The 25,040-nt window shown below is 43.7% G+C and overlaps 2 protein-coding genes across 28 annotated transcripts in view; one reads left to right on the top strand and one right to left on the bottom strand.

The window, feature by feature from the left end:
- The window catches only part of c2cd5 (C2 calcium dependent domain containing 5), a 58,352-nt gene extending 43,261 nt beyond the window's left edge, over positions 1-15,091 (bottom strand). For 11 of the 26 annotated variants that reach the window (XM_021572234.3, XM_021572257.3, XM_021572296.3 and 8 more), the window contains exons 1-8: positions 14,721-15,083; positions 13,556-13,664; positions 13,330-13,416; positions 12,779-12,950; positions 9,938-10,033; positions 9,676-9,831; positions 4,643-4,874; positions 148-308 (exon numbers count right to left, since the gene is read on the bottom strand). In XM_021572234.3, coding sequence (XP_021427909.3) covers positions 148-308; positions 4,643-4,874; positions 9,676-9,831; positions 9,938-10,033; positions 12,779-12,950; positions 13,330-13,416; positions 13,556-13,645 — 994 coding nt within the window. In that variant the 5' untranslated portion in view covers positions 13,646-13,664; positions 14,721-15,083. Of the gene's footprint in view, positions 1-147; positions 309-1,665; positions 1,788-4,642; positions 4,875-9,675; positions 9,832-9,937; positions 10,034-12,778; positions 12,951-13,329; positions 13,417-13,555; positions 13,679-14,720 lie in introns of all 26 variants that reach the window. The other 15 variants (XM_021572266.3, XM_090208064.1, XM_090208028.1 and 12 more) reach the window with 6 other exon arrangements.
- A 5,966-nt stretch (positions 15,092-21,057) lies between these two features.
- tnni1c (troponin I, skeletal, slow c) lies at positions 21,058-24,416 on the top strand. Of its 2 annotated transcripts, none has more exons than XM_090207986.1 (6): positions 21,058-21,184; positions 21,344-22,387; positions 22,519-22,650; positions 23,229-23,318; positions 23,477-23,659; positions 23,802-24,416. In XM_090207986.1, exons 2-6 carry the CDS (start codon positions 22,286-22,288, stop codon positions 23,898-23,900), a joined length of 606 nt encoding a protein of 201 aa, XP_090064112.1. In that variant the 5' UTR covers positions 21,058-21,184; positions 21,344-22,285; the 3' UTR covers positions 23,901-24,416. The 2 variants fall into 2 exon arrangements, with proteins under 2 accessions (XP_090064112.1, XP_021427889.2); XM_021572214.3 differs by having other exon boundaries at positions 21,089-21,184; positions 22,346-22,387.
- The last annotated feature ends 624 nt before the right edge of the window (positions 24,417-25,040 follow it).

The following is a 25,040-nucleotide window of genomic DNA, read 5'->3' as shown; positions in this document are numbered from 1 at the left end:
TGTGTGTGTTTCTAACACAATGACTTGAAATATATCAATTAAATAAGGAAATGGGATGGAAAAATTAAACAGTCAGGTCCAGAGTGGGGGGTGAGGAAAGGAGCAGACAGAGTGTGAGGAAGGGTGAGGAGGGTGGTGGGGTCTTACCCATCTTGGGCGTCAGACTGAGGTCTGTGTCTGAGGAGGAGGACTGGCGACTGCATAGCTTGGATGGAGAGAAGGGAGGAGGAGAGGAAGAGGAAGGAAGTGTTCTGAGAGGGGTGGGAGGGACAGAGAGGGGGTGGGTTGGGTCCTCACTGAACACGGGCCTGCCAGGAGAACACACACACGCACATCAGTCACCTCACCGTGTGTGTGTGTGTGTGTATGTATGTATGTATGTGTGAGAGAGGTATGTGGAGTGCAAATGACTGGGCTGCAGAACTAAAAAGCCAAGCACATGAAGCGTAAACAGAAGCACACACAGATATATAGAACTGAGGAGGAAAGCATGGCAGAAACACACAACACAACATGGGCCAACCCAACAACACTAAAGGGATGAGTAGTTTCCTGAATTGGAATTGAAAAGGAATTGAGGCCAACAGACTCCAGGGTGACTGCCCCTTGGAGACAAATATAGTTGATTGAACTGAACTAAGGTAGATGCTTGGGGCCCTAAAAAATCTGCATTGGACAGGATCTCAGAATCCAGACATTAAAACGGAATATAATGAATATTCATACATTTATTGAACTTACGGTACTAGAAAATGCATTAATTTGCCCAAGTTAATCATAAGACATGAAATGAAGTGCTGTTTCAGAAACTTTCTGAAACGGCACAGGAATGCACATCTCTGTGTATGTGTGCAGTGCGCATGCATGTCTACACTTTGTGTAGCCGTTGGCGATGAAGCTAATGATAACAATCTTCTGGTAGAGATGGAAAGACTTTCCCAAAAACCTTTTCAATTAAATGTAGCCTATGCCTACCAGACAGAATGATATCATGATCATTTAAATCAATCCAGTGGCCATTTGTTTTGCAAACCCTGCAATCACATGAGCACTAACAGAAACACCACTCACCAAACAACGGTCTCTTTCTGGTTTGCACTTGCATTAAAGGGTAACTACACACAAAACTTTAACATGTTTCATTTTTCCCAGACCTCAAACGTGGTCTCCTGTTGTGGTGTAAACACAGAGATGTGCATTCCTGTGCCGTTTCAGAACATCCAATGTTTTTGTGAGCAGAACGGAATTTGGGAAAGAACTACATAGAATCAGGCAAAATTAGGACAGGTGGAAGGGATGGATCTGATTGGGCAGGGGCTCTATGATTGGCTACGGGGGACACAAGAAGAGGAAGTGTTTGGGGCTGGTGATGTCACAATCTCATCCAATGGCAAGGAAGAATGGGCTCAGAGGTTGATTTTTGTGGTAACTATCTCACCGATGGCTATCCATTAGTTTCTCTGTCTCATGCTCTATTGCTCTCCCTTTTCCCTCAGTTTACCTCGCTCTTCTATGTCTATCTCCTTATTTCTCTTTTATAATCGCTCCCTTTCTATGTACGAGTGAAGAACCATGTAGGAACACAGATTCTGGGACTCCCTCCCTCTCAGGGAAGAGCCTTCCTGCTCTCCCTCCCTCCCTCTCGCTATTTTTCTCTGTCCGTACCAGTAAAGACCAGAGTAGGGACAGAGACAGAGAAGTTCTGGGAGTGGGACAGTCTCTGAGAGCTGCAGGCTGAGTGGACAGGGCTGTTGTGGCTGGAGCGACATCCGTGGGCCAGAGGAGACCTGAATCAATCACCATGTAGAGACGGACAGTGGACCAATCCAAACGCATACAGCAAGAGAAGAGCCAATCCATGTGCAGCAGAGGCAGAGAAGAAGAGAAACACAACACACCACAACATTGCAGCAAAGAAAAATAGAGCACAAGAAAAGACAATAAAAAATAAAGAGGAGAGGTTGTCTACCCCCTCCTTTTGCATTATAACACCCATAACACCACATGCTGCAGCTAAAGAAAATGCTTGCACCGGCACCCACCCTACCTTCTTTTCTCTCTCCATTCATCCACCCCACCTTCCTCCAACCATACTAGCAGGAACAAGCTCATGCACAGCCCTCAGACACACACACACAGTCAAATGAGAGAGAGAACAGCACTAACATGCAAATGCAAAGAGAGTAGAGCCATTAGAAACAGACAAAAAGACAGACACAGGGGAAGGGGGCTGTGTCCATGTGCATATCTCAAATATGGCATATACTATAGCTTTGTCACATGATATAACACACACACACACAAACCCCAAGTGTGACAGGACGTCTCATAAGGGGCGTTTGACGTTAGTTCCTACTTCACAGTAGGGCTGTTGGAAAAAATACATATACATTTTTGGGGGGACAGAAATGCCTTCTTGAACATGTGAACGTTCATGTGCCTTAATTAGAAACTTGTATGGGATCCGTAAATATGACAAATGTAAACTCATTAAACTAGTTTAGCGAAGGAGAAAACACTGAGCTATATAGGGAGAAAGACAAGATCTTTCCTGGCTAGCCATTCTGGGATATGTTCCGGGATTCACCGGATGACATTGAGGAGTTTCAGTCACAGGCTTCATTAATAAGTGCATCAACGACGTCGTCCCCACAGTAACCGTACGCATGTACGTATCCTAACCAGAAGCCATGGATTACAGGCAACATCCACACTGAGCTAAAGGCTAGAGCTCCCACTTTCAGGGAGTGGGAAACTAACCCAGATGCTTTTTATAAATCCCGGTACACCTTCCGACAAACCACCAAACAGGAAAAACATCAATACAGGACTAAGATCTAACCCTACTACACCAGCTCTGACACTCGTCGGATGTGGCAGGGCTGGCAAACTACCACGGATTACAAAGGGAAACTCACCCACTAGCTGCCCAGTGACACGAGCCTACCAGACGATCTAATCTAAATGCCTTCTATGCTTGTTTCGAGGTAAGCAACACTGAACCATGCTTGGAAGCACCAGCTGTTCCGGACAACTGTGTAATCATGCTACCATAGCCGATGTGAGTAAGACCTTTAAACAAGTTAACACTCAAAAGGTGGATTACCAGGACACATACTCAGAGCATGCGCTGACCAGATGGCAAGTGTCTTCACTGAAATGTTAAACTTCTCCCTAACCCAGTCTGGACCCACTCCACATCACATACCGCCACTACAGATGACGCACTCTATTGCACTCCACACTGCCCTTTCCCACTTGGCCAAAAGGAACACCTATGTGAAAATGCTGTTCATTGACTACAGCTCAGCGTTCAACACCATAGCTTAATGATGAGCTTCGAGTGCACTAAGGTCACTGGGACTGAACACCTCCCCCTGCAAATGGATCCTGAGCTTCATGAGGGTAGGCAACAACACATTCGCCACACTGACCCTCAACACAGGGATCCTCAGGGGTATGTGCTTAGTTCCCTCCTGTACTCCCTGTTCACTCACAACTGCGTAGCTGCTCACGACTCCAACACCATCATTAAGTTTGCCAACGACATGGCAGTGGTAAGACTGATCACTGACAACGATGAGACAGCCTATAGGGAGGTCAGAAGCCTGGCAGTGTGGTGCCAGGACAACAACCTCTCCTTCAATGTGAGTAAGACAAAGGAGCTGATTATGTACTACAGGAAAGGGCCAATCACTCCCCATGCACATCGACGAGGCTATAGTGGAGTGTGTCAAGAGTTTCGGTGTCCACGCTACTAAGGATCTATCATGGTCCAAACACACCGACACAGTTGTGAAGAGGGCACGACAATGCCTCTTCCCCCTCAGGATGCTGAGAATATTTGGCATTGGTCCAGATCCTCAAAAAGTTATACAGCTGCACCATCAAGAGCATGTTGGCTAGCTGCATCGCTGCTTGGTATGGCAACAGCTTGGCATCCGACCCTAAGGCGGTACAGAGTGTAGTGTGTTTGGCCCAGTACATCACTGGGCACGAGCTTCCTGCCATCCAGAACCTCTATACCAGGCGGTGTCACATTTTTCTCTGAGACTTCTGCCACCCAAGCCACAGACTGTTCTCTCAGATACCGCACAGCAAGCGGTACCAATGCAGTCTGAAACCAACAAGACCCTGAACAGCTTCTAACCCCAAGCCATAAGACTTCTAAACAAGAATGCTAAATGGCTAATCAAATGGCTACCCGGACTACCTGCATTGACCCTTTTTTTGCACTGACTATGCACACACTGGACTCTACCCAAACACATCCTTACACTGACACCCCAACACACATACATAACATGCACACACATATGCATACTGACACCACACAATTACACACTGTATTTTTATTTGTTATTCACTGTGTATTTATTTGTTATCTTTAACTCTGCATTTTTTTTTGTATTTACCCGCAAGTAAGCAAGTGTATACTAAGCATGTGACAAATACAATCATACAATAAGATCATGTCAATTTGACATAAGCCCTCAGAGAAATCTGGTCACAAATGAAGAGAAAGGCAGAAATACTGAGACACACACAGGAGTTAGTCCAAAGGCAGGGCACAAACACATACACTCTCTTGCTCTCTCTCTCACACACACACACCATGCTCATGCATTCGTTCAATACTCACTCTTTGATTTCCTTAGAGGGGGAGTTGCAGGCATTGGATGCCGGGGCAGTGTTGGGGTGTGTGTTGGTGTTGGAAGCACTCCCAGGGATGAGTTTGTCCAGAGTGCAGGCTGTGCCGATGGCTCGGACCACCAGACCCGACTCTCCCTCCAGATCAAAGCATTGCAGGTAGCCCACCACCGCATTACCACCCATCTCCAACACCTTCAGACCGATCTTCCTCTGCAGCTCACCTACACACACACACGTTCTGATGTAATATACTCTAATACTATAGGATACTTCTATAGTATAATATATATACAGTTGAAGTCGGAAGTTTGCATACACTTATGTTGGAGTCATTAAAACATGTTTTTCAATCACTCCACAAATGTCTTGTTAAGTAACTATAGTTTTGGCAAGTCGATTAGGACATCTACTGACTCAAGTAATTTTTCCAACTATTGTTTAGACAGATTATTTCACTTATAATTCACTGTCTCACAATTCCAGTGGGTCAGAAGTTTACATACACTGAGTTGACTGTGCCTTTAAACAGGTTGGAAAATTCCAGAAAATGATGTCATTGCTTTAGAAGCTTCTGTTTGACTCAAATTATGTAAATTAGCCTATTGGAGGTGTACCTGTGGATGTATTTAAAGGCCTACCTTCAAATTCAGTGCCTCTTTGCTTGAAATCATGGGAAAAAAAATTAATTATCAGCCAAGAACTCAGAAAAACAATTGTAGACCTCCACAAGTCTGGTTCATCCTTGGGAGCAATTTTTAAAACGCCTGAAGGTACCACATTCATCTGTACAAACAATAGTACGCAACTATAAACACCATGGGTCCACGCAGTCGTCATACCGCTCAGGAAGGAGACGCGTTCTGTCTCCTAGAGATGAACGCTCTTTGGTGTGAACAGTGCAAATCAATCCAAGAACAGCAGCAAAGGACCTTGTGAAGTTGCTGGAGGAAACAGGTACAAACGTATCTATATCCACAGTAAAACGAGTCCTGTATCGACATAACCTGAAAGGCCGCTCAGCAAGGAAGAGGCCACTGCTCCAAAACCGCCATAAAAAAACTGCACATGGGGACAAAGATCATACTTTTTGGAGAAATGTCCTCTGGTCTGATGAAACAAAAACAGAACTGTTTGGCCATAATGACCATCGTTATGTTTGGAGGAAAAAGGGGGATGCTTGCAAGCTGAAGAACACCATCCCAACCGTTAAGCACGGGGGTGGCAGCGTAATGTTGTGGGGGTGCTTTGCTGCAGGAGGGACAGGTGCAGTTCACAAAATAGATAGCATCACGTGGAAGAAAAATGTGGATATATTGAAGCAACATCTCAAGACATCAGTCGGGAAGTTAAAGCTTGGTTGCAAAAGGGTCTTCCAAATGGACAATGACCCCAAGCATTCTTCCAAAGTTGTGGCAAAATGGCTTAAGGACAACAAAATCAAGGCATTGGAATGGCCATCATAAAGCCCTGACCTTAATCCTATAGAAAATGTGTGGGCAAAACTGAAAAAGCATGTGTAAGCAAGGAGGCCTACAAACCTGACTCAGTTACACCAGCTCTGTCAGGAGGAATGGGCCAAAATTCACCCAACTTATTGTGGGAAGCTTGTGTAAGGCTACCCAAAACATTTGACCCAAGTTAAACAATTTAAAGGCAATGCTACCAAATACTAATTAAGTGTATGTAAACTTCTGACCCACTGGGAATGTGATGAAATAAATAAAAGCTTAAATAAAATCATTCTCTCTACTATTATTCTGACATTTCACATTCTTAAAATAAAGTGGTGATCCTAACTGACCTGAGAAATAATTTTTACTAGGATAAAATGTCAGGTATTGTGAAAAACTGAGTTTAAATGTATTTGGTTAAGGTGTATGTAAACTTCAGACTTCAACACACACAGTATATCACAAAAGTGAGTACACAATTTGTAAATATTTGAGTATATCTTTTCATGTGACAACACTGAAGAAATAACACTTTGCTACAACGTAAAGTAGTGAGTGTACAGCTTGTATAACAGTGTAAATTTGCTGTTCCCTCAAAATAACTCAACATACAGCCATTAATGTCTAAACCACTGGCAACAAAAGTGAGTACACCCCTAAGTGAAAATGTCCAAATTGGGCCCAAAGTGTCAATATTTTGTGTGGTCACCATCATTTTCCAGCACTGCCTTAACCCTCTTGGGCATGGAGTTCACCAGAGCTTCACAGGTTGCCACTGAAGTCCTCTTCCACTCCTCCATGACGACATCACGGAGCTGGTGAATGTTAGAGACCTTGCATTCCTCCACCTTCCGTTTGAGGATGCTCAATAGGGTTTAGGTCTGGAGACATGCTTGGCCAGTCCATCACCTTTACCCTCAGCATCTTTAGCAAGGCAGTGGTCGTCTTGGAGGTGTGTTTGGGGTCCTTATGTTGGAATACTGCCCTGCAGCCCAGTCTCCGAAGGGAGGAGATCATGCTCTGCTTCAGTATGTCACAGTACATGTTGGCATTCATGGTTCCCTCAATGAACTGTAGCTCCCCAGTGCCGGCAGCACTCATGCAGCCCCAGACATGACACTCCCACCACCATGCTTGACTGTAGGCAAGACACACTTGTCTTTGTACTCCTCACCTGGTTGCCGCCATACACACTTGACACCATCTGAACCAAATAAGTTTACCTTGGTCTCATCAGGCCACGGGACATGGTTCCAGTAATCCATGTCCTTAGTCTGCTTGTCTTCAGCAAACTGTTTGCGGGCTTTCTTGTGCATCATCTTGAGAAGAGGCGTCCTTCTGGAACGACAGCCACGCAGACCAATTTGATGCAGTGTACGGCGTATGGTCTGAGCACTTAACGCTGACCCCCCAACCCTTCAACCTCGGCAGCAATGCTGGCAGCACTCATACGTCTATTTTCCAAAGACAACCTCTGGATATGACGCTGAGCACGTGCAGTCAACGTCTTTGGTCGACCATGGCGAGGCCTGTTCTGAGTGGAACCGCTGTATGGTCCTGGCCACCGTGCTGCAGCTAAGTTTCAGGGTCTTTGCAATCTTCTTAGGCCATCTTTTTGTAGAGCAACAATTCTTTTTTTCAGATCCTCAGAGTTCTTTGCCATGAGGTGCCATGTTGAACTTCCAGTGACCAGTCAGTACGAGGGAGTGTGAGAGCGATGACACCAAACACACCTGCTCCCCATTCACACCTGAGACCTTGTAACACTAACGAGTCACATGACACCGGGGAGGGAAAATGGCTAATTGGGCCCAATTTGGACATTTTCACTTAGGGGTGTACTCACTTTTGTTGCCAGCGGTTTAGACATTAATGGCTGTGTGTTGAGTTATTTTGAGGGGACAGCAAATTTACACTGTTATACAAGCTGTACACTCACTACTTTACATTGTAGCAAAGTGTCATTTCTTCAGTGTTGTCACATGAAAATATATACTAAAATATTTACAAAAATGTGAGGGGTGTACTCACTTTCATGATATACTATATATACAGTGGGGCAAAAAAGTATTTAGTCAGCCACCAATTGTGCAAGTTCTCCCACTTAAAAAGATTAGAGAGGCCTGTAATTGTCATCATAGGTACACTTCAACTATGACAGACAAAATGAAAAAAAAATCAATCCAGAAAATCACATTGTAGGATTTTTAATGAATTTATTTGCAAATTATGGTGGAAAATAAGTATTTGGTCACCTACAAACAAGCAAGATTTCTGGCTCTCTGTAACTTCTTCTTTAAGAGGCTCCTCTGTCCTCCACTCGTTACCTGTATTAATGGCACCTGTTTGAACTTGTTACCAGTATAAAAGACACCTGTCCACAACCTCAAACAGTCACACTCCAAACTCCACTATGGCCAGGACCAAAGAGCTGTCAAAGGACACCAGAAACAAAATTGTAGATCACAAGAACGGTGAGCAAAAATCCCAGAACCACACGGGGGGACCTAGTGAATGACCTGCAGAGAGCTGGGACCAAAGTAACAAAGCCTACCATCAGTAACACACTACGCCGCCAGGGACTCAAATCCTGCAGTGCCAGACGTGTCCCCCTGCTTAAGCCAGTACATGTCCAGGCCCGTCTGAAGTTTGCTAGAGAGCATTTGGATAATCCAGAAGAAGATTGGGAGAATGTCATATGGTCAGATGAAACCAAAATATAACTTTTTGGTAAAAACTCAACTTGTTGTGTTTGGAGGACAAAGAATGCTGAGTTGCATCCAAAGAACACCATACCTACTGTGAAGCATGGGGTGGAAACATCATGCTTTGGGGCTGTTTTTCTGCAAAGGGACCAGGAAAGAATGAATGGGGCCATGTATCGTGAGATTTTGAATGAAAACCTCCTTCCATCAGCAAGGGCATTGAAGATGAAACGTGGCTGGGTCTTTCAGCATGACAATGATCCCAAACACACCGCCCGGGCAATGAAGGAGTAGCTTCGTAAGAAGCATTTCAAGGTCCTGGAGTGGCCTAGCCAGTCTCCAGATCTCAACCCCATAGAAAATCTTTGGAGGGAGTTGAAAGTCCGTGTTGCCCAGCAACAGCCCCAAAACATCACTGCTCTAGAGGAGATCTGCATGGAGGAATGGGCCAAAATAACAGCAACAGTGTGTGAAAACCTTGTGAAGACTCACAGAAAATGTTTGATCTCTGTCATTGCCAACAAAGGGTATGTAACAAAGTATGGAGATCAACTTTTGTTATTGACCAAATACTTATTTTCCACCATAATTTGCAAATAAATTCATTAAAAATCCTACAATGTGATTTTCTGGATATTTTTTCTAATTTTGTCTGTCGTAGTTGAAGTGTACCTATGATGAAAATTACAGGCCTCTCATCTTTTTAAGTGGGAGAACTTGCACAATTGGTGGCTGACTAAATACTTTTTTGCCCCACTGTATATACACTATATATATTATATACACACACACACACACACACACACACACACACACACACACACACACACACACAGTAGAGAAAGTTAGATAGCTGGGTTATGTACCAGACATGAGGGAGATGAGTCGCTGGCGGGCCTCGTTAGAAGCCCTGGGGGTTCTGATGCGGTCAATCCACTGGTACTCCGGGTCCTCGTTCACCACCAGCTCCTCAACAAAACCATGGACCAGCGCCGCGCGGTAACACCTCGGGATGGATGTTGCTAACACATGCATAAACACCTTATCATCATTCATTATCATCATCAGCCATTTCTTGTGACTAGATCTCTCTACTATAGTACATCCCCATAGGGAACCAGGACTCACTGCAGAAGAACTTGACCCCACAGGAGGACTGTCTGAAGCGGTTTAGGTCGTTGAAGAGGTCCACCTTTACCAGAACATTAATCTCCCCTCTGATACCTGTAGGAGAGGACAGAATGAACAGAAACATTACTACCAGACAAAAACACCACCGAACCATAGAAACTAGAGATCGGCCGATTAATCGGAATGGCCGATTAATTAGGGCCGATTTCAAGTTTTCATAACAATCGGAAATCAGTATTTTTGGGCACCGATTTCCGATTATTAAAAATAAAATAAAACCAACTTTTTTTTTATACCTTTTATTTAACTAGGCAAGTCAGTTAAGAACACATTCTTATTTTCAATGACTGCATAGGAACTGTGGGTTAACTGCCTTGTTCAGGGGCAGAATGACAGATTTTCACCTTGTCAGCTCAGGGGTTCCAATCTTGCAACCGCACAGTTAACTAGTCCAACGCTTTAACCATTGCACTCCACGAGTAGCCTGCCTGTTACACGAATGCAGTAGAAGCCAAGGTAAATTGCTAGCTAGCATTAAACTTATCTTATAAAAAACAAGCAATCATAATCACTAGTTATAACTACTAATCCAGTTTAGCAGGCAATATTAACCAGGTGAAATTGTGTCGCTTCTCTTGTGTTCATTGCACGCAGAGTCAGGGTATATGCAACAGTTTGGGCTGCCTGGCTCATTGCAAACTAATTTGCCAAACTTTTATGTAATTATGACATACATTGAAGGTTGTGCAATGTAACAAGAATATTTAGACATAGGGATGCCACCCATTAGATAAAATACCGAACGGTTCCGTATTTCACTGAAATAATAAACGTTTTGTTTTCGAAATGATAGTTTCCTGATTCGATCATATTAATGACCAACGGCTCGTATTTCTGTGTGTTATTATGTTATAATTAAGTCTGATTTGATAGAGCAGTCTGACTGAGCAGCAGCAGGCCCGTAATCATTCATTCAAACAGCACTTTTGTGCGTTTTGCCAGCAGCTCTTCGCAAGCACAGCGCTGTTTATGACTTCAAGCCGATCAGCCTAATGGCTGGTGTAACCAATGTGAAATGGCTAGCTAGTTAGCTGGGTGTGCGCTAATACTGTTTCAAACGTCACTTGCTTTTAGATTTGGAGTAGTTATTCCGGCTTTTGCGGAGCGAAGGGTAACGATGCTTCGAGTGTGGCTGTTGTCGATGTGTTCCTGGTTCGAGCCCAGGTAGGGGCGAGGAGGGGGACGGAAGCTATACTGTTACACTGGCAATACTATAGTGCCTATAAGAACATCCAATAGTCAAAGGTATATGAAACACAAATGGTATGGAGAGAAATAGTCCAATAAATACTATATTAACTACAACCTAAAACCTCTTACCTTGGAATATTGAAGTCTCATGTTAAAAGGAACCACCAACTTTCATATGTTCTCATGTTCTGAGCAAGGAACTTAAACGTTAGCTTTTTTTACATGGCACATATTGCACTTGTACTTTCTTCTCAAACACTTTGTTTTTGCATTATTTAAACCAAATTGAACATGTTTCATTATTTATTTGAGGCTAAATAGATTTTATTGATGTTTTATATTAAGTTAAAATAAGTGTTAATTCAGTATTGTTGTAATTGTCATCATTACAAATGTAAAAAAATAAATAAATCGGTATCGGCGTTGAAAAATCATAATCGGTCGACCTCTAATAGAAACCCCAACTCTTCACAAGCACACTCCTCTCCCCTCTCAAACCAGGAAGACAGGCGCTACATCATCATTACTAGATAGATACCGTTAAATAACAGCTTTTAGTAAGGCAGTGTTTTTACAGCAGAGGAACAACATGCACTTACAGGCTGTTACACAGAGAACACTGTGTATTTCTTTAGAGGCCTGGTTATGTATCTGAAAAGTACCACTGTGGCCATGCACTGTTGATGGGTAAGTATATAACTTGTGTCATAGATAGTGGAAGTATATAACTGACTGTGTATAGTGTGGTAGATGGGGAATTACACTGAAGAAAAATATAAAACACAACATGTAAAGTGTTGGTCTTAAGTTTCATGAGCTGAAATAAAAGATCCCAGAAATTTTCCAGATGCACAAAAAGCATATTTCTCTCAAATTTTGTGCAAATTTGTTTACATCCCTGTTAGTGAGCATTTCTCCTTTGCCAAGATAATCCATCCACCTGACACGTGTGACATATCAAGAATCTGATTAAACAGCATGATCATTACACAGGTGCACATTGTGGTGGGTACAATAAAAGGCCACTCTAAAATGTGCAGTTTTGTCACACAACACAATGCCACACGTCTCAAGTTGAGGGAGCACGCAATTGGAATGTTGACTGCAGGCATGTCCACCAGAGATGTTGCCAGAGAATGTTAATTTCTCTACCATAAGCTGTTGTTTTTGAGAATTTGGTTGCATGTCCAACCAGCCTCACAACCGCAGACCACGTGTATGACGTCACAGACGAGCTGTTTGCTGATGTCAACGTTGTGAATAGAGTACCCCATTGTGGTGGTGGGGTTATGGTATAGGCAGACATAAGCTACGGACAGTGAACACAAGTGCATTTTATCAATGGCAATTTGAATACAGAGATACCATGATGAGATCCTGAGGCCCATTGCGAGGCCCATTTTCTTTAAGGTATCTGCGACCAACAAATGTACATCTGTATTCCCAGTCATGTGAAATCCATAGATTAGAGCCTAATTAATTCATTTAAATTGACTGATTTCCTTAAAGGATGTTTAACTCAGTAAAATCTTTGAAATTATTGCATGTTGCGTTGATATTTTTGTTCAGTATCTATTAGAAACGCACCGTGTATAGTGTCGTAGATGGGGAACCATCCAGAGATGACGGTAGCAGCCTCGCTGGACAGCAGAGGGTCGATGTCAATGTAGACCTTCCCTATTGCGTCGTTGGCACTGTAAGTGTCATGGTCCAACACTGTGATCTGTAACGGCTCATCCTGTAAATCCTCATCATCCACCTAGAGGAGGGGGGACAAAGTTGGGGAAACAATAATACAGGACAATCATGTTGACTCTACTGGGTTCGCCCCAGGATTTTTTAACAAGGTGATGCTGCTGAGTATGGCCGGGGGATGGACGGGGGATGCCCGGAGGGGCGCAAAGATTTTAGCATGTTTTAACACATGTAACTGACATTTCCTGCAATCTAGAGCAAAAATGGCAAATATAGTTGTTTTTTTTACATTGTGGCGCAGCCAGTCCACAAAGTGGCGAAGTGCCCCTCTTACATTCTTTGCTACACCCTGCTGCAGCTTCTTCACCCTGTAATCCTATGCTATTCACAAACACCTTCCTTCACAGAGAAATAAGTCAAGAAGTCATATTCACACATTTTACCTCAAATTTGAACCACTCTGAGTTCCACTGTGGGTTAAGGGACTTGGGGTAGACATCCGTTTTGAAAGTTGTGTTGCCAAACTTGACCTGTAAGACACAACATCAATGAAGAACACCACAAGACTAGTACTGCATCACTGTAACGAAGTATATGTGTTGAAAGGGTTGTAAAATTACGTTGACCTGATGTTTTTTTCAGGGTAAACTTAGAATGGACCATGCTCACCTCTACAAAGGCATCAGTGAGGTCGCTGGCTCTGTCCATGACTGGTAAGTGACGCCCCGCCACAATCTTAGCTTTCAATTTACCCGGCATGATTCAGCTTTGTCATCACCTTCGGATCAAAGACTTACAGGTAAATAATTGCATTACTACAACAGCAATATTGTGTATTTTACCTGTATTCACCAGATCATGATAAAACCTGGCCAGCAGCATACCACCCTGCATCCCACTGCTGGCTTTGTTTTGAAGCTAAGCAGGGTTGGTCCTGGTCGGTCCCTGGATGGGAGACCAGATGCTGCTGGAAGTGGTGTTTGGAGGGCCAGTAGGAAGCACCCTTTCCTCTGGTCTAAAAAAATATCCCTAGGGCAGTGATTGGGCCATTGCCCTGTGTTAGGTGCCATCTTTCGGAAGGGACTTCAAACGGGTGTCCTGACTCTCTGTGGTCACTAAAGATCCCATGGCACTTATTGTAAGAGTAGGGGTGTTAACCCTGGTGTCCTGGCTAAATTCCCAATCTGGCACTCATACGGTTACCTAATCATCCCCAGTTTACAATTGTCTCATTCATCTCCCCTGTAACTATTCCCCAGGTCGTTGCTGTAAATGAGAATGTGTTCTCAGTCAATTTACCTGGTTAAATAAAGATGAATTGATTCATGTGCTACCAGATCTAAGGTCTCACTGCAGTTGTGGCTACTGAGTAGTAGAAGGCTTATGCGAGTCCTGCTTGGTCCTGACATGGTCAGGCGACATATGTTGGTGACAGTTGACATACAGAGATTGACATGTACCAGCAAAGCAACATATTCTGGCCATGTAGCTATAGCTAATACAGTGGTCGTTCTACCTTATTACTTGTTTCACTGACGTTACTGTAATATGTAAGATAAGTTAGCTAACTGGTTTATAGAACTAGGTTACTTGGATGACAGACTTAGTTAGCCAACGACTGATTCTGTTAATCAGCCAGTTAACTAATTGAGAGCTTATTGCAACAGCCACACAGTTAGCTTAGCTTGACGTTACTGCATAGCAGTTGACTGACAGGCATGCATAACGTTACCCCCTGTATTTCTGTGCGACCAGGTCGCCACACAACATAATGAAATATGTTACAAACAGTATAACAAACTGGCTGTTATTAGACGTCATTGAGTGTCCTTACCCGGACTATGTCAAACGAGAGAGCTGGGGAAACAGCAGCGTTTTTTCAGACGGACTTTGTTGGCAGCCCGCGCGCCAGACCTCCGCATCTCTACCAAACATGACGAGATCTTCTCTCAAAAGCCCGGTAGATGTGGCTAATATTTACTATAACTACGCTTTATGGCCATTGACTGCTTTAAAAAAAAGCTAATTCAAATTCACTGTACACACATTGCGGTTAGCATCCCCGGCCAGCTCAACGAATGGAAAATGCTAGCCAGCGCTGTCTTCTCTTCTGGTGGAAAGGTGGTGACTAAATCTTGTTCACGAGATGTAAAACTGTAACACGGGCTTCATCTTCACGTTAGGCTTTCTCATACTTAGCCCAACTGACCGCATGATGTCGCTATTATTCCATTTACGTCGTTTGTAATCTTACTTTACGCTTTACTATTTAACTAGGCAAGTCAGTTAAAAACAAATTCTTATTTTCAATGACGGCGGAACAGCCTTGTTCGGGGGCAGAACGACAGATTTGTACCATGTCAGCTCGAGGATATGAACTTGCAACCTTTCGGTTACTAAGCCAACGCTCTAACCACTAGGCTACCCCGCCGCCCAGGGTGTCACAAATGGACCGGATCGTACGTAAAACATCCTCCACTCAGGCTGCACTTGTGTCCGTAACCTCCTTAGCTCGATTTAATGGTTTGTTGGTGAAAAAAACGGGGGACATATGCACACTGTCTTAATAAAACAACATTTTCAACCACCATGCTAGAGTGTCTAATGCTAACGTTACTTGCTGATGTTGCCCACCGTGTTCAACCAGGAGTAAGCAAAAAGCGCAAGAGGTGTGCAACATCCAGAAGTTGTCCGAAAAAACAAAAACACGATTTTTTTCCCACATATGAGTTGAGTAAATCAACGCCTGTGCACCCTAAATGGAGGATGTTTCATGTACAAACCGGTCCATGGGGGAGAGAAGTTTTTTACCGGCTGGTCTCATTAGTCAGAAAACAACATAAAATGAATAATAGCGCCACCTTGCGGCCGGTTGGGCCTGTCCCATACACAATGAGGTGAAGTGTGTACAGTATTAATATAACAGTAGATGTAATATGCACTAAAATAGATACATATGCGTCAGATTTTGCCATATCACTTATGCCCTTCAAAATGATCCACAATGAGGGAGAGATGGAGTGTGTGTGTGGCTGTAAGTGTGCACATATGGACCTTAAGTCCCCACAAGAATAGTAAACAAATAGCAATTTAACCAACTGGGGAGGTCAAATGCTATTTCTAAGGGGTTTACGGATTAGTTAGAATTAGTGTTAGAATTAGGGTTAAGAACTAGGGTTAGGTTTAGCTTCGGTTTTATGGTTTGGGTTAAGGTTAGGTTTTAGGGTAAGGGTTAGTGTTAGGTTAAGGGTTAGTGGGTAGGGAAAATAGGATTTTGAATCGGACTGAATTGTGTGTCCCAAGTTATACAAGACTGTGTGTGTGTCCGTGCTGTTTGCTAGGTAGATTTGTCTGAATTAAATGATAAAGCCTTCTTCTTGACACCTGGTTAGTTTGTCCCCGGGGGTGTGTGAGGGGATAGGCTGATATTTTAATCTCCGAGCACACAGATATCCATAGCATCCTTGGAACCTTTTTTCTTCTCTCTGCCAAAGACCCAATGGCCGCTATCAAGGTTACATGGCAGGCTGAGTGGCCGAGCTCATTTCCATTTCAATCTCTCCTTCCTCTCCTAACCCCCACTCCTAGGAATGGATAGCAGTTAGGATACAGAGAATAGACTGCTGTATACAAAAATAGACCCTGGTCATTACACACTTAACATAATATATACAGTGGGGCAGAAAAGTATTTAGTCAGCCACCAATTGTGCAAGTTCTCCCACTTAAAAAGATGAGAGGCCTGTAATTTCCATCATAGGTACACAGACAAAATGAGAAAAAAAAATCCAGAAAATCACATTGTAGGATTTTTTATTAATTAATTTGCTAATTATGGTGGAAAATAAGTATTTGGTCAATAACAATAGTTAATCTAAATACTTTGTAATATACCCTTTGTTGGCAATGACAGAGATCAAATGTTTTCTGTAAGTCTTCACAAGGTTTTCACACACTGTTGCTGGTATTTTGGCCCATTCCTCCATGCAGATCTCCTCTAGAGCAGTGATGTTTTGGGGCTGTTGCTGGGCAACACAGACTTTCAACTCCCTCCAAAGATTTTCTATGGGGTTGAGATCTGGAGACTGGCTAGGCCACTCCAGGACCTTGAAATGCTTCTTACGAAGCCACTCCTTCGTTGCCCGGGCGGTGTGTTTGGGATCATTGTCATGCTGAAATCCCCAGCCACGTTTCATCTTCAATGCCCTTGCGGATGGATGGAGGTTTTCACTCAAAATCTCACGATACATGGCCCCATTCATTCTTTCCTTTACACGGATCAGTCGTCCTGGTAACTTTGCAGAAAACAGTCCCAAAGCATGATGTTTCCACCCCCATGCTTCACAATAGGTATGGTGTTCTTTGGATGCAACTCAGCATTCTTTGTCCTCCAAACACGACGAGTTGAGTTTTTACCAAAAAGTTATATTTTGGTTTCATCTGACCATATGACATTCTCCCAATCTTCTTCTGGATCATCCAAATGCTCTCTAGCAAACTTCAGACGGGCCTGGACATGTACTGGCTTAAGTAGGGGGACACGTCTGGCACTGCAGGATTTGAGTCCCTGGCGGCGTAGTGTGTTACTGATGGTAGGCTTTGTTACTTTGGTCCCAGCTCTCTGCAGGTCATTCACTAGGTCTCCCCGTGTGGTTCTGGGATTTTTGATCACCGTTCTTGTGATAATTTTGACCCCACGGGGTGAGATTTTGCGTGGAGCCCCAGATCGAGGGAGATTATCAGTGGTCTTATATGTCTTCCATTTCCTAATAATTGCTCCCACAGTTGATTTCTTCAAACCAAGCTGCTTACCTATTGCAGATTCAGTCTTCCCAGCCTGGTGCAAGTCTACAATTTTGTTTCTGGTGTCCTTTGACAGCTCTTTGGTCTTGGCCATAGTGGAGTTTGGAGTGTGACTGTTTGAGGTTGTGGACAGGTGTCTTTTATACTGATAACAAGTTCAAACAGGTGCCATTAATACAGGTAACAAGTGGAGCACAGAGGAGCCTCTTGAAGAAGTTGTTACAGGTCTGTGAGAGCCAGAAATCTTGCTTGTTTGTAGGTGACCAAATACTTATTTTCCACCATAATTTGCAAATAAATTCATTAAAAATCCTACAATGTGATTTTCTGGATTTTTTTGTTGTTCATTTTGTCTGTCATAGTTGAAGTGTACCTATGATGACAATTACAGGCCTCTCTCATCTTTTTAAGTGGGATAACTTGCACAATTGGTGGCTGACTAAATACTTTTTTGCCCCACTGTACATTGCACATTACCCCTGTCATACACATTGTACACATCTCATAGTCACATAATACATATTGCACATTTCCCTTGCATCACAGGCACTCTTACCACTGCCCCTGAAAACCGGAGGCATCGGAGTTCTCCCGACCCAGCTGAGGGTGATGGCGTACTAACACAGCTCAGCTTTACATCTTGTTGTTTAGGTATTTAATAGACATAGGAATGACGCTTACATGTAGGGAGCCTATAGTGTCTGCCTGAGGGGAGGCGCTTATTCATGGAATGAAGTACAAATAATTTTCTGCGCTTGTCTGGTAATGGTCTTTTCAAAAATTGTCGGCAGGGATGGCGGTTGCTTCACAACCATGACCTTCATGGCAGTTTGTATCAGGCATGCAATTTGAGATTTCAGTTGGACTGATAAATTGCCAAAATAAACTGTGATCCCATATCTAAGGATATTCTCTATAACCGCATGATAGAAAAGGAACATTATTTTCTGGTCAACTCCAAAAATCTGAGACTATGTAGGAAAGAGGCTTTGTTGGACTCCGACACTCTCTATTTGGACCTTCTAGCTAAGCACATTGTCCATATGTACACCTAGGTACTTGTATGAACTAACCTATGCTATGTTAGCATTGTGGACAACCACAGGGGTGTGTGGTCACCGACAGATATGGGGTCAAACACCATCTCTTTTGTTTTCTTTACATGAAGGATGAAATTGTGCTCATCACACCACTTGACAAACCTTTGAATCTCTGACCTGTACACAGTAGTATCAGCCTAATACAATAGACCAAGAATGGTGGTATCATCTGAAAACTATACAATGTAATTATCAGGATGACTGCTGGTTCATTCATTTGTGTACAGTGTGAATAAGATGGGCAACCTCACACAACCCTGTGCTAATGTCTCTAGACTCAGAGAGGGTTGCATTAACGTTAACCTGCTGAGTCTGGCTAGTCAGGAATGAGTGGTACTGCCGAATGGTGTAGGGGTTAACACCCCTCTGCTTCAACTGGCCCTCCTGTTGCAGACCCAACTGCCATTGCATGCCCTTCGTGGAGAACGCCTTTATTTGTGACTCTAAACAGTAAACACTGTGGATGCCATAAAAAGCATAAATCAATGGGTTGGCCACATTATGGTGGTGTCAGAGTAGTCATTAATTATGATTTCTGAGCACAGACACATGCAAGACAAGCTGTTAGTCTAATCACTGGAGATTGGGCAGGGCTAGACTGGGGCTGAGGAGGGGGCTGGAGCTTGGGAGTTGGGGCTGGGGTGTAACTGGGTTAGTTTGGGCTGGGATACAGCGCTATGCGAGAAGGCTGGGTTAGGTTAGTGTACAGGGTTATGAGAACACTGAGGCTGGGTATAGCACAGGGCTGTGGTGAGTCTGTCACCTGTGAATGATCTATGGTGAGGCAGCGGCTGGGTGGGAGACAGATGGAGGAACGGGCCGCAGCATTGTGTTGAGGACAGAGATAGCAGCAGAAAGGTTACTGAATAAATAGAACACAGTGGAACATCTGCTGTTGACTTAACATAACATACCCCAGGCTCTAACAGTAGACTTTGGGAGAATCTCAATTGCACTCTCCTTGCGTCCCCTCTCCTCGCCTCCTTCTCAAAAACCCATTGGAGGAGAAAGTTAGTTAGAGGGAAGGGACCTCTGGCTTTCTCATCCAATGGGTTTTGAGATGGAGGCGAGTAGAGAAGAGAGAGGACGCGAGGAGTATGCAATTGAAATTCTCCCTATATTCACAAATAAAAGGTGCTGTCTGGAACCTCGAAATGTTCTTCAGCTGTCCTCATAGGATAACCCTTTGAAGAACCCTTTTGAGTTCCATGTAGTGGTTAGAGTGTTGGGCCAGTAACCGAAAGGTTGCTGGATCAAATCCCCTGGCTGACAAGGTACACATCTGTCATTCTCCCCCTGAACAAGACAGTTAACCCACTGTTCCCTGGTAGGTCATCATTGTAAATAGGAATTTGTTCTAAACTGACTTGCCTAGTTAAATAAATAAAAATGTAGGACCCTTTCCACAGAGGGTTCTATGTAGAACCAAAAAAGGGTTCTCCTAGGCAAAAAACCCCTTTGGAACCTTTATTTTAAATTTTTAAAGAGTGTACCTCTCTCTCAAACACATACACTCACTCAAACAGCACAGCTCGATCACACCAGATCATTACAGTAACTTAACTGAATACAGTGATAGAGCTGTGTCTTGTGTGCTGTTTGGGTTATAATCTTGTCAGGCTGTGGGAATCTGTAACATGAGTTAACAGTCCAAGATTTCCAGTTGATCCCGCATGATGGACTGATTGATTTACAGCAGTGTCACCGGGTCACAGGAGGGATGGCATGCTTCACACAGGCAGCCAATACCATTGTCTGGTGTGTGTGTACTATATATACCAGCCGATGCCTACATGCTTGCACAAAAGCCTTCAGTCCAAAAGCTTTCGACAAAGAGAGCACCTAACAGTGCAAATCAGGTAAGGGAACATCAGTAGAGGATTTAGTGATTATTATCAATCAAACTGTCTTATTATTGATTTGGTAATGTATTGCACTGAATGGTAGCTAGTTAATGTTCATTTATCATACTCATACCATGAGGGGTTTATGCCTCAACTGTAGTTTTTCAGGGATGTCTCTCTGACTCTACGTCTCTGATACAAAACAGACTGCTCTCTCTCAAAGGTTCAACAATGGCTGATGAGTAAGTACTACTTTTTAGAATGTTGTTACATAGGCAGTGTTTATTTATCCTAAATAGCTAATTTGTCATATTGAAATGAATGCTTTGTTCAGAAGTGAGTGAAGTCCATGCATTCATATGTCTGTCTGTCTGTCTGTCTGGCTTTCTCTCTCTCCCTCCTTCAACTCTAAATGGCCATTGCAGTGATGTAAGTTTTTCTTTGAACTCTTTTGAAGTAAATCAAAATGAAATGTTTTGATATGTGTACTGACTGTGTGTGTGTCCTCAGAATGCCCCCATGCCAATGGCTCCAAAGGTCGAACACACCAAGGTAGATCTAATGTAATAATTGTCCATCTGTTACAATGGAAATGTGTCTGGAACTCTGCTACCAACACAACACACAAAGCGCTCCCAACACATCTACAGGTGTTATCAATATCAATGTTAATGCTCCTCTCTTGTTTTACCTCTCTTGTTTTATTTTCAGGGAAAGGTATGACAGGTGTGGGTAGGACTGAGTGGGGTACGCCAGTCAGAGAGACTTTGGCTAATTTTAGAGCTGGATGCCATGTTGCTGCCTCTGAACATTATATTAATCCAAGTCTTAACAAGTATTTGCATTATAATTTTTGCAGTTCAGTTAGCTAGCTTTGTGTAGTTAACTTAATAAAATAATATGTGAACTGCTAGGCCACTATTGCCCAGGAAGAAGCAAAATGGCTGCTGCTGAATTATGTAATGCTGTGTAAATGTGTCTTCATGTGCTTTTTGGTTGAAACCGACATCCCCAATCTCTCTATGTTTATGGCTCTGGGATAGACCTGTGTGGGGTATGGCTGTAGGAATGTGTGGGGTAGGGCCATTGCGCTCAAATATAATGCGTACCGGAACCTAAATATAAAGAGTACCGGCACCCAAAATGAATACTGGCACCTATTTCAGTCCACCTCGAGCACTGGGTAGGACTGTAGGAATGTGTGGGGTAGGGTTGTGTGGGGTAGGGCTGTGTGGGGTAAAAATGCATGGGGTAGGGACTTGTGAGGTAGGCCCGTGTGGGGTAAGTCTGTGTTGGGTAAGTCTGTGTGGGGTAGGGATTATTGGGGTAGGGATTTGTGGGGTAGAGTTATGTGGGTTAGGGTTGTATATACAGTATTACAGTCTTAGGGAAAAAAGGTGCTATTTCGAACCAGAAAGGGTTCTTTGGCTTTCCCTATAGGAGAACCCCTTTTGGTTCCAGGTAGAACCCTTTCCAGAGGGTTCTACATGGAACCCAAAAGAGTTCTATCTTGAACCAAAAAAAGTTATACCTGGAACCAAAAAGGCAGATCTATTTAAGGAGCAATACCACATATTCCAACTGTTTTGAAACAAGCAAACTTCCACACTGGCTTTACACAGATGTGGCCCAAATCTAGGACCTTGGAACAGAATGTCACACCCTCAATTATTAAACACTTATTTAAATAGAATTTATTGGTTTTATTTTCAGCCCAAGTCCAAGATCTCATCCTCCCGCAAGGTGTCACTGAAGGTAACAAGCATGGACGCAAACACATGCACACAAAAGCACCATCTCCTCCACACCGTCAAGCTGCCCAAAACAGCTGATAGAGTAAGACACACACACTACCTCTCCAACCTCCGTTCGTCTACCCCCACCAGATCCTCCTATTGTCACGTGCATTAGAGGAGCTGGAGGCAGAGAAACAAGCCAGAGAGGAGGAGAAGGTTCGCTACCTGGGGGAGCAGCTACCGCCCCTGCAGGTGTCTGGCCTGTCCTTGGAGGAGCTGCAGGTGAGTGACAGACACTACAGCAAATCTGGGAGGAGCATGAAGAACTACAGAGTTACTTTACCATTAGAAATAAGGGCTACCTCCCGAGTGGCGCAGCGGACTGAGGCGCTGCATCGCAGTGCTTAAGGCGTCACTACAGACCCGGGTTTGATCCTAGGCTGTGTCATAGCCGGCCGTGACTGGGAGACCCATGAGGTGGCGTACAATCGGCTCAGTGTCGTCCGGGTTAGGGGAGGGTTTGGCCGGACGGGACTTTCTTGTCCCATCACACTCTAGCAACTCTTTGTGGCGGGCCGGATGCCTGCAAGCTGACTTTGGTCGCCAGCTGGTGCGGCTGGCTTCCGGGTTAAGCGAGCAGTGTGTCAAGAAGCAGTGCGGCTTGGCAGGGTCGTTTATCAGAGGTCACATGGCTTTTGACATGCGCGTCTCCCAAGTCCGTAGTGGAGTTGCAGCGATGGGACAAGACTGTACCTACCAATTGGATATCATGAAATTGGGGAGAAAAAAAGGGTAAAAGTACAAAATAAAATAAAAGTACAAAATAAGGGCTAAATGTATACTGTGTGTATGTGTTGTAGAAACTGTGTAAGCAGCTCCATACCAGGATTGACCAAGTGGATGAGGAGCGCTATGACTGTGAGGCCAAAGTCTACAAGAACGGCAAAGATGTATGAAACCACGTAACCACCTACAGTACTACACACCTTCACACTTATTTAAACAAACATCAAATCATCCATCATCTAATTGATCATCATTTTATTAGTTTAATGTCAGGGACCATGTACAACAAATAGCAGTCATCTGATCCCTCCCCCCACTGCAGATCCACGAGTTGAAGCTGAAGGTGATGGACATGGGGGGTAAGTTTAAGAAGCCAGCTCTGAGGAAGGTCAGAGTATCAGCAGAAGAGATGATGAGAGCACTGCTGGGCACCAAACACAAAGAACATATGGACCTCCGATCCAACCTCAAGTCTGTTAAGAAAGAGGACATCAAACAGGAGAAGGTGAGCAAACATGAAACGACAGACAGAATACAGACAGCAAAACCGGGATCTAACAATAAGCCTGATGAATTGATTCGGGCCAGCTAGGACTGGTTTGATGCGGTTATTTCTGGTCTGATGTGGTCTTGTTTGCCCCCGGCAGGAGGGCAACCTGGAAGTGGGAGACTGGAGGAAGAACGTGGAGGCCATGTCTGGCATGGAGGGCAGGAAGAAGATGTTTGATGCTGGCGGGGGCCAATAAGGTGGTTCCTCACCACATGGTGGTGGGGACACAGACTTCCATGACACTGAGGAGTAAAAAAAAATGTTGGAGAGAGAAGAGAGAGAGTGGAGATAGTGAGAGGGACTGGGAAAACCTGTGTCCATGACTGAACTAAAGGTGCACAACTCAGGTCCTAAACCAGGGCTTTAAGACACCACACTTCACACTTCTGAGTCTCTGTGTCAAAGGTATTACTGCTGTAGAGCTCATGTTGCCTGCTGCAGGTTATAGCGTAGCTACAAAAGTGCCTATCAAATCACTACTGCATTTAGTCTAACCAATGTTCTCTCAAGTAGTATCTTTAAAAAAAAATCAAGTTAAGTTTAAGGAATGTGAATATACAAAACTGCCCAATGTTCTTTGTAAAAAGTCAGAAACTTGTAAATAGTAATTGTGTTGACTTAGCCTACACATACTGACTTGTCTGTAGTAACATAGCCAAAGGAAATGACATAACCACAAAAACATATTAAAAATCACTGTAATTCAAAAACCGAAGGTTGTATGTATGAATGTTTGACAACCAGTTGCACAACATGCTGTAGCACCACTATTATAGTATACTGTATACTGAACATAGTAGAATTACACGGTTACACCTGTGGCGTCTCATGAGTCAACAAAACAATTAGATGCTTCATTTTCTATTTTATGAATTGACAATTTCAATATAAATTAGACAGTGATGAATGTACTCTGCATACCACCATGCAGGCAGCTGACTGCATGTATCAGTGTGTGTAGAATGGGATGACCTTGTCTTCAGACATCCTGACAGTGTAAAGGCACAGTGTTAACCTCTGACCCAGGATATACTTAGCCTCTGTTCCTTCCAAGAATTCATTCCACTCTGACAAACGCCTCAGACACGTCACAGGCGACCTCAGTATAACATCACTGAATGACCTCGGAATGACAGGCGAAGGTTGAGAATCAGAAACACCTCAGGCATGCAAAAACAGAGGCCACCAGAGGTGGAACACAGGTGTGTGTGTGTGTTGGCTCACTCGTTCGATGTCTGTATATGTACAGATTTAAAAAAAATACTTGCTCACTCAGAATAGTTTTTTTGCAATTTTGTGCCACCAAACTTCAAAGAAACGTAATATAACATCATGT

The sequence above is a fragment of the Oncorhynchus mykiss genome, chromosome 2 (assembly GCF_057628025.1).
Source record: "Oncorhynchus mykiss isolate SJ-2025 chromosome 2, ASM5762802v1, whole genome shotgun sequence".
NCBI lineage: Eukaryota > Metazoa > Chordata > Actinopteri > Salmoniformes > Salmonidae > Oncorhynchus > Oncorhynchus mykiss.
Note: the sequence above shows the minus strand (reverse complement) of the source record. Positions and strands in the feature narration are given on the sequence as shown.